We start from the raw sequence: 13,886 nt of genomic DNA on the forward strand, positions 1-13,886 counted from the left end.
TAGTACAATAGCTTTTCGAAAGATAGATAACTTCAATTATTCAGCTTAAAAATTTATATTTTTCATAGTCATTAACCTAGTTTTTATTCAGATTTTGTTGACAGCCTAATCTTATTTGATTGGGAGTATTTTTAAATATATGTAGTCACTGCCTCACTGGTTATGGACTGCGCTATAAATTTAAATTGCTATACCTCATGCTTGCTTACTTAACTCTGTACTAAGGCATCTATATTAAAAAACATTTGGTAGTTATACTGAGACAATCTGTCATTTAAAAAAGTTTCACAAGTTTAGGACAGATACCATAACTCCATAAAGTATCAGTAAGGCTTCTGTGTAGAAGTTCATGGGGTTGCAAAACAGTCTTTGCCCACTCAACAGAAATCATGGGGGAAGGCAACTGTCCCCCTCTGACCCCCTGGTTCCTACACCCCTGCCCTTAGTACTTTCGTTACAGGGGAGCTGGACTAATCTCACAGTTGTAACTTGTAAGCAAATTCTACTTTACTGATAACCGGTATTAGAACGAGGCTTGGAACACACGGCCGGGGACTCACAGTTGTTAGTTGTAAGCAAATTCTACTTTACTGATAAAGTTTAGAAAACCGGTATTAGAACGAGGCTTGGAACACACGAGTCTCTTGAGCTTACGTAGACAGTTTTCTGTCCTGCGTCACTTGAGTTACAGGCGGTAAAGTGTGTATAGGGGTTGGGTTGGGAGGTTGTTGTTAGTGACAGGGTGCTGCTGACTCCATGGCCCGCAGAGAGTCCACCGACTTAGAGGATCATCAAGACAACTCGGTCGATCATGATTTGGAGGGAGACCGAGACGATGGGAGCCGCAGACAGATCCGACATCAGTATCGGGAACTTATGCAGAGCATGCAGCGTGAGTGTTTGTTATGAGCCCGGAGTTGTGTGCTGGACTCTTATGGGCTTGTGTACACATTGCTGTGCAGTGATGCTGATGTTGAATTCTCCTCTTACTAAATGTAGTCTCTGTCAGTAATGTAGCATTTTTGGAATAATTAATGTGTGTTACTATCTGGTGGTGTATGAAATGTATATACAGTATATTTTTATTGAATGTTTTACTGATTTCATATGTTGTGTTGATAATTGATTTACAATAGAGTTTATTAATATAATCAGTGGTTGGATTGAACAACTAAACCCATTTTGTTCATATATACTGTATGGATGTAAAAATCAAGCGTTCATCTCGTTAGATTAAATGTGGCCTACTGCATACTCCTGGGCTAGACAAATTCAATGGTGACTAGAGGAACCGAAGATATAGCACTGACATGCCAATTACATCACAGTCCCATGGTGAGCTCCAACCTACACTGTACAGGGAACTGAATTGACATTTGTTTGCGGTCACTGGTTTCAAGCAAATTGAGAGACTTTATCAGACCACTCCATTCATATTTTCAATGACGCACCAATATTTAAGTGTCTCAATAAATTCAATGAAATATCTTGTTTTTGTGTACTGCGTTTACTCTTTCCCAATATTAAGCAGCAAGATGAGATAGTATTAAAAGCTTTTTAAACGTATCCGCTTTCAGCAAAGCATTGGAACATACAGAGCGCTGAGCATATTTTCATAACTTCAGTCTTTTTCAAGTACATTTTGTCTTGCTCTATAGCTTAGTATATGTTAAAATTCAAATGTGGAGTAACATGCTCTTTAAAGTGGAATCCAGTTTCAAATGGCTTGTTCATAACTCTGTTCAACTTTTTACATTGTGCATTGCTTGTTCTTCTAACTTCATTTTGTACTTTTCAGATGTGTTTGTATATCATCTGGTAGATGTCCTGTAATGATGTTTCTTTTTGTGTAGAAAACAGAGATGACATGCTGAGTTCCAGAAGTAACAAGCTTACAGAGACTCTTCAAGAGGCCAACAAGCTCTTTTCAACAGGCAAGTGACTAAATCTATTGTGTTTGTACTTGGTCCCTAGACTAGCCTGTAAAGATTATAATGTAGTTGCACAGTTAAGTGACATCTAAGGTGTATTTTGATTGTAAGTAAATCACCTCAGTTTGTTATAATTTGACCCCTTTGTGGCTGGGTCCCCTATCCGAGGACCCAAATGATGTGGAAATTATTTAGTTATTGGGCCTGCTGCTCTGCCTCATAAATGTGAAAGGACCAGTGAGTGTGAGCGCTGGAGGTCCTTCCCAAGGTCCAAATGGGCTCTAATGAGCCTGAAATAACCAGGAGGCAAAGCACCCCAGCAGAACTCTGTGAGCAGCAGCTGTCTATGTAGCAGTAAGATTATCCGGATATGAGGTCAGCCTGGAGTGGTTAAGTGAGCTGGTGGCCGTTTCACCCACCACTAGACCCGTGTGAAGCAGTATAAAAGGAACATTAGAAGCCCGCGGAAACTCACTTGCTACAATGCTTTGGGTGATGGGGCATTATGGACCAGGAGTGTTTTATCAACCTCAGAGCTCCATCCAGACATGGGGTTTTTTTTTTGCTTTTTTTTTCCCATGGCCAGGTTTTTGTGGAATAAAATTTGTGAAGCCCTGTAAGATGGGAACGAGTTCTTATGCAAACCTGTTTTTAGTTCAGAAGCCAAACTGTTTCTTTCGGCCTATTTTGAATCCTAAGTCCTTCAACGCTTATGTTCGGGTGGATAAGTTCAAGATGGAATTGTTGAGATCTGCCATCAACTTGCTGGAACAGGACAACTTCCTCGTAACCATGAATGTCGAGGATGCTTACTTACATGTTCCAATCTGAGAGGTCACCAATGCCTTCTCAGGTCTGTTGTTCGATCAGATCACTTCCAGTTTCGGTCTCTGCTTTTTGACCTCTGCAGGTGTTCATGAAGTTTATGACACAGTCATGGCTGCTCTCCTGAGGTCCAGGGGTGTGGCGATCAACCTTTATTTGAACTTTCTCTTGATCAGTGCAGAATCTCCAGCCTTTCTTAAAAAAACATTACAGATAGATGGTACTGACTCTGTAGGTCAACAATTGGAATAGCAATAACCAGAAATCCAATTTCTTTTATTAGATTTGCTGTTCAATTTTTGACAGCAAAGTGTTATTTTCCGAAGTACAAGATAGACTCTTTGCCCAAACTAGCAAAATGTTTTTCGACTCTCAGGCATGCAATTTGCAAAGTTTCGTTTACGAGCGTTCCAGATCGAACTCCTTTCAAAAGTGAACAAGTTGCACCATCACATGAACAAAGAGGTCATTAGTCTGTCTCCATGAATGAATTGGTTGCTCCTTTGGTGGCTATTGGTCAACAACCTTGTTTAAAGTCGCCATTTTGCCAAATGGTATTGAACAATTGTAACAATGGACATCAGCTTTTAGGCCTAGGGGGCTGTTGCCCTTCATTGCTGTTTTCAGTGTTTGTTGTCCCCGGTGGTTTCAAAGTTTCCAATCATTGTACTAGAGCTAACCACTGCTAATCGTCTTAGTTCAAGAACCGCTTCTGTTGAAGGAAATTCCAATAGGGACTCGGATGAAAAACACCACCGCAGGGGAAAACATCAGGGAGGCAGAAAAAGCCCCCTGGCAATGACACCAGCTTGATCATGCGCTGAAAACTCCCCAAAATATTGGTCATATTTATACTACGGGTAGGCAACTAACTCTTTTAGCTGATTGTGGAAAGATGGGTTCAGCCAGGCATCGTCATAATTAGGCCCTGGTTAAATCACAAGGTGGAGAGATTCTGTTAAAGGACCAGGGATCCATTGGTATCTCTGGTAGGCGCCAAGATAATTCCTTGGTACTTTCTAGTTTGTATGTTCCTTCCAGTGGTGATGACACTGCATTCTACAAAGAACCCCAAATCATAGAAAAAAAGGGATTTGGATACTACTAGTGGCATCATACTAGTCACAATGTATTTGGTCACGGACATTCTCAGGATGCCACTAGATACGTCATGGCACCTTACTCTAAGATGGGACATTTTTACCATCATGGATTAGCATGATCGGGTTTAAAGGTGTGGTTGTTGAAACCATGATTCTTTAAAGAAAAAGGAAAAAGAAAGTGTCCTCTGATGTAGTGGTTCACACCATGTTTAGTGTTAGAAAGTCTTTCTCAATGCGAAATCATCATGATCTGGAATACTTGTCTGTTTTGTTGTGAAAAACAGAAGTTCCCCACTACTTTTCATTTACCCAGGATACTCCTGTTTTTGTAGGATGGTTTGGCTAAAGGGTTAAATTTTTGCGCCTTCAAGGCTTAGATCTTTTTGTTTCGTTTTTGTCGTCCCCCCTAGAACTTTGCTGGTATACCCAAGGAACAGATGTTTCTACAGGGCTTGTTGTATTTACTGCCACCATTCAGTTTCCCACTAGTACTTTGGGGCCTAAATTGGGTTTTGAAGGCTTTACAGAGATCCCCTTTGAACCACTTGATTCAGCAGATGAGACGTTTCTTACCTGGGAAAACCATTTTTCTCCTGGCTAATTTCCCCAGTCTGAAGGGTGTCTGATCAGGCAGTGCTGTCTTGCAGATTGTCTAATCTTTCATGAGGAAAGGGATGTTCTTCAGACAAAACTATCTTTCCACTCCCTGATGTGTTTTAAAAATATTTAAATTGACGATACAGCGACCCAGCCACAAATCTACCATAGTCTAGTCTATATTTTCACATGAACAAATGGGACTAATGTATGTAGTCTTTAGACATGATACCAATATTTACTGTAACAACTGTAAAACAAGATGCTTTGTTTTCTAAATCTGTAGTATCTAAACCCAGAGAAGCTGCCCTCGATGCTCAGTTACTTGTTTTGGCGTCAAATCTTGGGAAGGAGAAGGCCAACCAGCTTCAAGCAGACCTGACCGTGTTTGACCCAACATCATTTACTGAAGATCTGGTAGGTTTGTATGGCAACCACAGTCGCATGACACGTGAGCAGAGAGGCATTGGAACGCCTCTCCGCTCTATTTGGGGTGTCAGTTAATTGCTGATGTCAGAGTGAACATCTTAGTAGAGATCTCTGCTGCCATTGCACCAAACCTTCTCTGGCCCGGTGCTCAGCTCCCCCTGCAGCACTAAACTTCTTTGTAGTCAAGCCCTGTGATAAAGTATACTGATGAGCTCCAACAAGAGTGACGCAGTCTGTCTGTAGATGGGATCCTGTCACGGTATTGGCTTATGTCGTTCATGCTCTAAATGCTCAGTTGGCAAAAAACGTTTGCTGCTATGTAAGTGGCATTCATAGAATTCACTGTTCCGAAGTATCATTTGCATATTTGTTTAGTTCCGTTCCAGTGAGGGTTCCTGTCCCGTCCCCCCCCCCCCCAAAAAAAAATAAAAACTAATGACAAAAATCAATCAAAATAACTTGGACTTAAAGCGTCAAAGTTGTCAGCTGTTTTTGGTAAATGTGACAGTGAAGCAAACCTTGCCCACAGTCTACCATATATAACTTCTCTCCCTGCAGCTTTCATTTATGGGCATAAATCGCTTGGAAAATCCAGACAGTGACAGTGAAGATGAGAGCTATGGCAAAGGATATCTTGTGCCAGATGCTTGGCACAAACTGGGAACAGAAGCTGATAAATACTTTAAAAGAACGCCAACCTTTCATTTCATGTGAGTGTCGCCCTGGCCACCTCCTAGTTCCTATGATGTTGTCTATATGTGTTTTTTAAGGTTGTTGACTCTTTTCAAGCTCTGTTGAATATGGAATATTTTATCCCACATCTTTAGGTTGGGCTCATTTAAGACTGAACCGCCTGTTGTGAGGCAAAAAATGGAACGTCAGAGGAGAAATAATAAGGTGGAAGAGAAAACCGTGATGCCAGCACAGGTCTGTTTTTCCTTCCTGTGAAAATATAATATATATATATATATATATATATATATATATATATATATATATATATATATATATATATATATATATATATATATATATATATTAATATATTATAGTTTTTTCTTTTTCATCTTGCGCTTTCCATGCCACCAGTGATATATGTATTTCATAGTGTGTTTTGTGTGTGTATCATGAGACTATGATGATAGAATACATTTGTTGCATAGCTAAGCAGCATTGTATTGTTCTCTAGTTGAAAAAAATGGAAGAGTCTCACCAAGAAGCTACAGAGAAGGAAGTTGAACGTATTCTTGGGTTCCTGCAGACCTACTTCAAAGACGAACGTAAGTGATGAAATATGTGGGAAGGAGTAGTGTTGTGTTTTTGTTTTATTATATTCTGAATAATTAAAGATATTAAACTACCTTTATCAGAATGTGTAGCAAAATAAAGAATTTTTTTTTTTTTTATTGCAGTACCGTGTCAGCCAGAAAAATTACAGAAGTATTATAGGAGTGATACCATTTGTAAACTTGCCTGATGAAGGGGCGTCTGTGCTCTGAAAGCTAGCAAATATAAAAATTTCTTTTGGTTAGCTAATAAAGGTATCACTCCTAGAATACTTTTGTCTTTTTTGACACGAAAGTATTCAACATCACATAAAATTGTTGGTGGTTAGTTGGCCTCTCTTACAGGTTCTCTGCTAATATTGCTTGAATTGACCAAAAGCCCTCTTGCTTGCTGCTTCCCAGAGTGGTCGCTTCATGGAGACCAGTGAACAATGCCTGCACCCATTGCTGACGTCTTTGGATATGAATAGTATAGAGAGAAATTCTGAAATGGGAAGCAAGAGGGTGGTGGTGGTTGTTTTTAGAATTAATTTAAAAGCAAAGCCCCATGGGTACTTTACATTTTAAATATATAAAAAAATATTGTGCACATACATGATAAAGCCATGATGGCTTGGGAGGAGATGAGGATTAATTATGGTGCAAAGACCAAAAATGGCACTGCATGCAAATTCTGTAAACTGAGTTAAAGAGATTTTTCTATCTTCAAATAACTTTAGTGTCCTGTGCATGCCCTCCTTCACATTCTGCTAAATACTTTGTTTGTTTGTTTTATTTTTATATCTAGCTTCCATCTGCTTTCTTTATATTATCTGACAGCTATTTGTTTTCATTGCCCATATATCTGACACCAAGCTGCCCTCTGGATACATTTATATCCATATCGGAACTGTGTCCTATGCCAGGACTGTGGACATAAACAAGCTGATGTTAAAGAGATTAAGCTAATAAATGTGTGTGTGAAGGTAGCAGCGTAACGCCCTTATAGAGGTTAAGGAACATCCTGCTACAGAAATGTTCTAAAATAATATCTTAATATTTCCATGACGTAAAGGAGAAACTGGGTCCGTTTCATCTTTTTAATATATTTTCTTAAAAATGCTAATAAGATTTCCATTGCTTACATTGGAATTACACATTATTGTGCCACTTTAGTTAAGAATATCTCACAAGTACAAGATTTCTACCTTTTTAATTCATGACTTGATTATTTTTTTTCTTTTGGTAGCGGATTCACCTATATCCTTCTTTGATTTCGTAATTGATCCAAATTCTTTTCCTCGTACAGTTGAGAACATCTTCCATGTTTCGTTTATAATTCGGGTGAGTTTTCCATTGTGCCATGCGTTAAATAATTTATGATGCGATTGATAGTTTGTGCTTAATATGTTGTGTTATACTCTGGTCAGTATTTATCTTGCTTCATCTATTTTGAAGGGGAAATTAATGTTTTTAATCACTTCCCCTTTCATGGTAATAAATATCTTGCCCTCAGAAAACGTTATTTCGGGCCTGTAAGAATAGCCGTGGTGACGACAAGGTTTTGCACATTCAGAAGCTTGTAATGTGTGTTTCTGAGTGCCCTCCTACAACCTTTACTATATTGCTTTACTTTTCAGCCTTATCGTCATACAATCCGGCAGAGTAGCTTACTTTCATTACCCTGGAATACAACATAATTTTGTCATATCCAAAGATGCTTAAATAAAGGCTCTCTGATGTAAATATAGTCCTGACAGCTAGTAAAGGGAAGTATTTCAAAGTTGTAGGGATCATGTGCTAGTCATCAGTCATCTGAAAGTGAAAATTACCTTTTAAAAAGTACCCGTTGCCTGTACACAATGTAGGCAGCGGAATGTTGATGCTTTAATCATGAGTTCACCAGGATGTAGTGATATTACTGAGGCATGAGGCACAATATACGTTTTACATTTCATTCTGTCTGCTTTTTGGTGCTTTCTCAGTGCCAGTACACTGTTTATAATATTCCATACCTGTACATTTAAAAGGGTATTATTCTGCTTATAGGATGGATTTGCTAGAATAAAGCTTGATCATGACAAACTGCCAGTTCTTGGTAAGGAAACATCTGTTCATTTTTTATTTTAAAAGTAAGAAATGACCGGTATCGTCCCTGATTCCCCTGTCTGTAGTAACCAACCTTAAGGAGTTGATCAAATTGGGGAAACGCAATCTTTTATATAATCTGGGAGTCCACTCATTTGGCCAATTGTACAGGGAATACCTTTTATTTTAAATCCTTTGATCAACTTAAAGAAGAACTTCCTATTCCGAATATTTTGTTTTATGGTAAATTACGACTGCGACATGTCATAACTACCCAGTTTGGTGGTCTCTCCATCACACACAGCCCTGCCTTGATCAAACTATTTCTTGAACAGTTGGGTTCCAAAAAAGTGATCTCTATCCTCTATGCTAATATCCATTCCCCATCTTAATATAGCGGATTTGAGTGGCCTTAAAATTAAGGGTAGAGTACAGCATATTGATGCTGACTACCCAGACAACACTTAGAAAGGCTTCTACAATGTAGAACCCTTTGTAAACTATATTGAACATTGTCGCATACTTACATTACTACCTTAACAGCAGCGGTAATACCGACGCGTTTCTCTGTGACGTCATTAAGTGTAGCTGGCTTCTTCCTACATTGCGATTGATTGAAGTCGCATTTGACAAGTCGTCATTGTTAGTGCGTCATGAAGATGGCGGGGTAGTCCGCATCGATGTGCTACTACCAGTGAAGATCAAAGTGGATTTTTAGGTTCAGTAGTGCCAAAGACGCCGCCTTCTGCACTCAGTACATGCAAATCCTATTGTACATTTTACACAGGGTGTATTATACACCACTTAGGGCTGTTGTCATTGGGCAGATTGAATGATTCCAATTGTCCTTAATACGGTGTGAATTCATCCTCTTTCTGGCATCTCCTATGAGGATGTCTGGGGGTACAGCGGCTTTGGGCTGCGGTGGTGGAAGCTACACAAAAAAGATATAAATATCCCTCTTATTCCCCAGACTTGTATAAATGTTGCATCTATTTTTGATGATTAATCTCTTATATTCTTGTGTGTTTCACAAATCCTTTTTCCCCCCAATTGAACAGAACCGATAGTACAAGAAAGTGAGTCACAGGTTGATAAAGACAATCAGCCCAGATACCAAGGTGTCATCTCCCTCAGCCACCAGGACTGGGAGGTAAGCTCTTATACTCTAGAATTGCTTTGGTGTGTTTTGGTTTTCACTTAATTTAACTTGCAGTGTAACAAACATTTTGTATGTTTTCTGTTTTTCTTGGGAGTATTTTTATCTTTCCCCCTTCAGTACCAAATGTCTGTACTTTGCATAATTTGCTTCTCCTGTTTGCAAGTCAGCTAATGCAACAACAAAAACTCTGCAGATGAATATAAAGTAACCTTAAATATTTGACTAATGCATGGAAAGAAATTGGAATTTTTAAGGGAATCATTTCATATTACCACGCTCTGGTTGCCATATAGTACATTATAAAGATCCAGCACAAGACTTATTGGATGGGGAAAATGTGGAATTATTTTATTTTGTCATGCAGTTTACACCCACTATATGGTACGACACCTCTGTGACCATTATATAGACACTGATTGTACTAGGATTACTTTCTTTCCTTACATAGCCGTTGAACAATTACTTTCCTGAATAACCATCATCATCATCACCATTTATTTATATAGCGCCACATATTCCACAGCGCTGCACAGAGAACTCACTCACATCAGTCCCTGCCCCATTGGGGCTTACAGTCTAAACACACACACACTAGGGTTAAGTTGTTAGTAGCCAATTAACCTACCAGTATGTTTTTGGAGAGTGGGAGGAAACTGGAGCACCCGGAGGGAACCCACGCAAGCATGGGGAGAACATACAAACTCCTCACAGATAAGGCCATGGATGGGAATTGAACTCATGACCCCAGTGCTGTGAGGCAGAAGTGCTAACCACTAAGACACCGTGCTGCCCAGATTTTGTGAATGTGATAAACCCTTCTGGTGACTGCACTCGAGACCTGCTTTGTAGTAAATAAAGGGACGGGAAACATCAATTGGACCCATCAAAGAAATGAATATAATCCGTAGTTCCATATAGACGGGGATACTGTTGCACTGCATGGTATTTACTTTCTGCTTTCACAATTTCCATTATGCCTACTTCCAGTTTGTTGCTAATAAATAAAATATTTAGAAGTAAATGTCAAGTTACAAGTTAAATATAAGGAATAGTATAAAGCCGTCTGTTATTTAGGAAAAATCAAATCCTATTGGTGCTCTCAAAATTAAATGAAACTGTAGGTAATATCTCGCTACAAAATGCAGCTGCTTAATATGGGGCTGCTATGATCCCTTTTACCCCTTCACCGCTGGGGCTTTTCTCACTCCTGTACGGAGCCTATTCTGGTCACATCACAACATCAACATCCGGAATTTGTTTATCGAGTACCCACACAAATTGTACCTTGGACTTTTTCCGGTAGACTGAAGAATTTTAAGAAAATACCATTAGTTTGATTTTGCAAACTGTTGGGGAAATGAAATTTGACCCCAATTGGGAAAAAAAGTGGTTTGATTTGGTTTTTTGGTTTTTTTGCATTGACGTTTAACTAAAAGCAAACATGTGTTTGCTTGTTTTTTGTTTTTTTGTGTGTGTTTTTTTTTTTTACAGTAGTGCAGTGGATGGGAAGGGATTGAGCTTGATGATGTCATTGTAATGCAGTCATCAAGCCTCTCCTCTTCAACTGCCCCACCAGCATTTACTTAGTTAGAATTTCTAAGTAAGGTTTATAGTTGTTTCCCCCCGTGTTTCATCTCCTGCAGTGCTAGGAACAAGTGAGACTTGTCCTTAGCAATTTTAAGGTATGTGTTGAAGAGGTGTCCCATTCGTCCTCCTTAGTACTGAAGGGGTTAAAAAGGCAGACACATAGGAAAAAATAATTAAACAGGGCAAAAAAGTCTTGTTCTCAAAAGGTTATGGATACACTCTAATTTACTAAGACGGAATTATTATGCATACATGGAACTGGTTAAAGTAATTACTAAATATTATATAATACTAAATGTATTAAAATTAATAATTAAAAATATAAATTCAAATTCCAAGTGAGAAGAGAAAAATGGTGAACAGCAACTGTGTAAGTACAGAGCTGTCATTCAACACAAATAATAAGAAATACTAATGAACTCTAAATTATTCCCAACTAAGAAACTGCCATCCACTATATTCTGGAATGAATGCCCAAACAGATGCTTATTTATTTTTATTTCTTTTTTGTAGTCTGATAATAAAAATTGTATCAAACATTTTGATTTCTCCCTAGGAAATTGTTGAAAGCTTTGAGATTATAGAACCTATGATACCTCCACCCTGAGTAACATGACATTTAAGGTTGTCACGTAAGTATTCATTTTGAATATTCTAGTACTATTTTATAGTATGGAATGTGAATGCTTTCGTTGTATTTATATCCCAGAGATGACCTTTGTTGTATTTCTATGTTTAGATGTAGAAAGGAGTGTTCCATTCAAGATTTTTCAAACAATCATGACAGGCACACTAACGTTATCACTGCTTTGGGCTTGTGCTGATATTTTTTTAAATCTTTTTATTTTTTTATTTATTTTTTTGCCTCGCAACTTTTGGTATTGGTGTGTGTCTCTGTATTGCTGTCACAGAATGTTCCATTTATCTTGATGACTGGACTTTGCGGCTGAATATCTTGGCACACTATAAATAAAGAGTAGTAATTGAATTCTGCGTGATGTGCACCTTTATGCTCTCTTGTTGGACTGTACGTAGAGTGCCAGCCTTTTGTTCTTTATTTTTCTCTGCTGTGCTTTTTTAATTTTTTTTTTTATTTGTGCATTAAATAACAACTTTTCTTTTTTTCTATTTAGGTTTGGAAAATTTGTTCTACTTCATTCAAGTTCTTGAAGCAAAGATTATTTTTGTTACCTCTGTAAACTATTTTGTATATAATATATGGCACATATTTTATTATGTACATAGTGTGTACATATGTTTTATTTAAAGTTACTTTTATAGTAAAATGTACCACTGTTGTCATGTTCTCCAGTATCGGTTTAACGACCTTTTGTTGTACAGCCTGTATCATTTGAAAAGAATATGCATACGTTGTATAAACTACATGTTCTCCAGAAATATTTGTTAAATCTGGGAGTTTTTGGAAATAAATGTGTTTACCTGAAGGGCTCTGAGCCATTCTTCTAAAGCGGGTCACTGTTGCTCTCCTTTTATAGTCTGTTGCTTTAAGCGGACATTGGGTATGCCGAAAAACTCGTCAATTGCCATCTGCTTATTTATGATCACCTGCGGACACTGAATACACCTCCAGACGATCTGGCTGCTTGGACTCCAAACCTTCAAATCTGTCTAATTTGACCAAGGACATTTTTGGGCAGGCTAATGATGAGTGAGCAGGCTTCAACATAGAATTACATGTTCTTTAATAATATCATGCTAGCAGAACACATGTTCTGTGATCAATGGACTTAAGTCTATGTATACTGTCAAATACTTTTATTATTGATTATATATTATATTGATCATATTACTGATTATTATGGGTCACAGCCCATCAAACCTTTGTTAATAAAGAAACCTAAACTCATTACAAAGTGCAACATTTTGCATATTCTGAAGTTTGGGGGGGGGGGATTGGAGTGCAGATTAAATGCAGGAATGTACCTTTAATGTGGAAAAACAAGATTTCAGCACATAGTGGGAGATATAACATTTTGCTTCATGTAAAATACTTTATTTTGTACATTTCGAGGTGATGTAAACCAGTGTTCCAGCCCCCTTTGGAAGTCATTTAGACTTGGGGGTAAATCCAGATACCAAAAAGGTGCAATTTTGCATAGTGGCAAAACTCTGTCTGTCTGTCTGAAGTGCCGACATAGAGTTTGATGGCAGATAACCACTAGGTCCATCTAGTCTGCCCATTTCTTAACCTATGATAACCTCAATTCCTATTTGATCCTTAGTTCTTTGTAAGGATATCCTTGTGTGTATCCCAAGCATATTTAAATTGCTCTACTGTATTAGCCTCTACCTCCTCTGATGGGAGGCTATTCCACTTATCCACTACCCTTTCTGTGAAGCAGTTTTTCCTCAAATTTCCTCTGAACCTAGCTCTCTGAAGTGTCAGTACATGTCCTCGTGTTCTACTACTTCTCTTCCATTGGAGAATGTTTCCCTCCTGTGCAAACTTTACTTGGTGGACTGCAGATGTGCTTAATAAATGTATATAATCGCACTTGTAGCTAATCCATTCTGTTCAACTATTATATTGAGACCTGTGATAAATTCAATATTAATGAAAATGAGATCATACCACATACTATGCACTACATAAAGCACTTTGGTGTGCGATTTTTACAGAAATCTCTGCTGCTTTTTCCTCCAGCCCCATAGAGATTTTACCATAGTAATGGCTAATTGAATTTCCCCCTATATGTACAATAGAATGCTTAAACCCAATTAGTCACATGACTTTTAAGTAATCAGAAAAGATACCTCAATAGATTTCTCGGTCATGTGTCGTATCTCTTATTCAATGTAAACCAATTGAAGAGATGAATCCCAAGACCTTAAACATAAATAGATCTAAATCTATGATTGTGATTATTTTACTGAAGTG

At 38.1% G+C, this 13,886-nt stretch overlaps 1 protein-coding gene across 2 annotated transcripts; it reads left to right on the forward strand.

The window, feature by feature from the left end:
• The first annotated feature begins 643 nt into the window (after positions 1–643).
• NSMCE4A (NSE4A component of SMC5/6 complex) lies at positions 644–12,432 on the forward strand. Of its 2 annotated transcripts, XM_075216293.1 has the most exons (11): positions 644–892; positions 1,854–1,934; positions 4,743–4,873; positions 5,444–5,595; positions 5,713–5,812; positions 6,075–6,165; positions 7,400–7,494; positions 8,200–8,248; positions 9,300–9,391; positions 11,544–11,619; positions 12,121–12,432. In XM_075216293.1, the coding sequence occupies exons 1-10, from the start codon at positions 757–759 to the stop codon at positions 11,592–11,594; spliced, it is 978 nt and encodes a 325-aa protein (XP_075072394.1). In that variant the 5' UTR covers positions 644–756; the 3' UTR covers positions 11,595–11,619; positions 12,121–12,432. The 2 variants fall into 2 exon arrangements, with proteins under 2 accessions (XP_075072394.1, XP_075072395.1); XM_075216294.1 differs by lacking the exons at positions 8,200–8,248; positions 11,544–11,619; positions 12,121–12,432 and having other exon boundaries at positions 9,300–9,390.
• The last annotated feature ends 1,454 nt before the right edge of the window (positions 12,433–13,886 follow it).

Source organism: Mixophyes fleayi, chromosome 6 (genome assembly GCF_038048845.1).
Source record: "Mixophyes fleayi isolate aMixFle1 chromosome 6, aMixFle1.hap1, whole genome shotgun sequence".
NCBI classification, from domain to species: domain Eukaryota; kingdom Metazoa; phylum Chordata; class Amphibia; order Anura; family Limnodynastidae; genus Mixophyes; species Mixophyes fleayi.

What these genes read in the sequence shown, in the direction of transcription:
- NSMCE4A (XM_075216293.1), top strand. Translation starts at nt 757, where the DNA reads ATGGCCCGCAGAGAGTCCACCGACTTAGAGGATCATCAAGACAACTCG. An exon ending in AAACCGTGATGCCAGCACAG is followed by an intron (nt 5,813 to 6,074) that starts GTCTGTTTTTCC and finishes ATTGTTCTCTAG; the next exon opens with TTGAAAAAAATGGAAGAGTC. An exon ending in ATGTTTCGTTTATAATTCGG is followed by an intron (nt 7,495 to 8,199) that starts GTGAGTTTTCCA and finishes TTCTGCTTATAG; the next exon opens with GATGGATTTGCTAGAATAAA.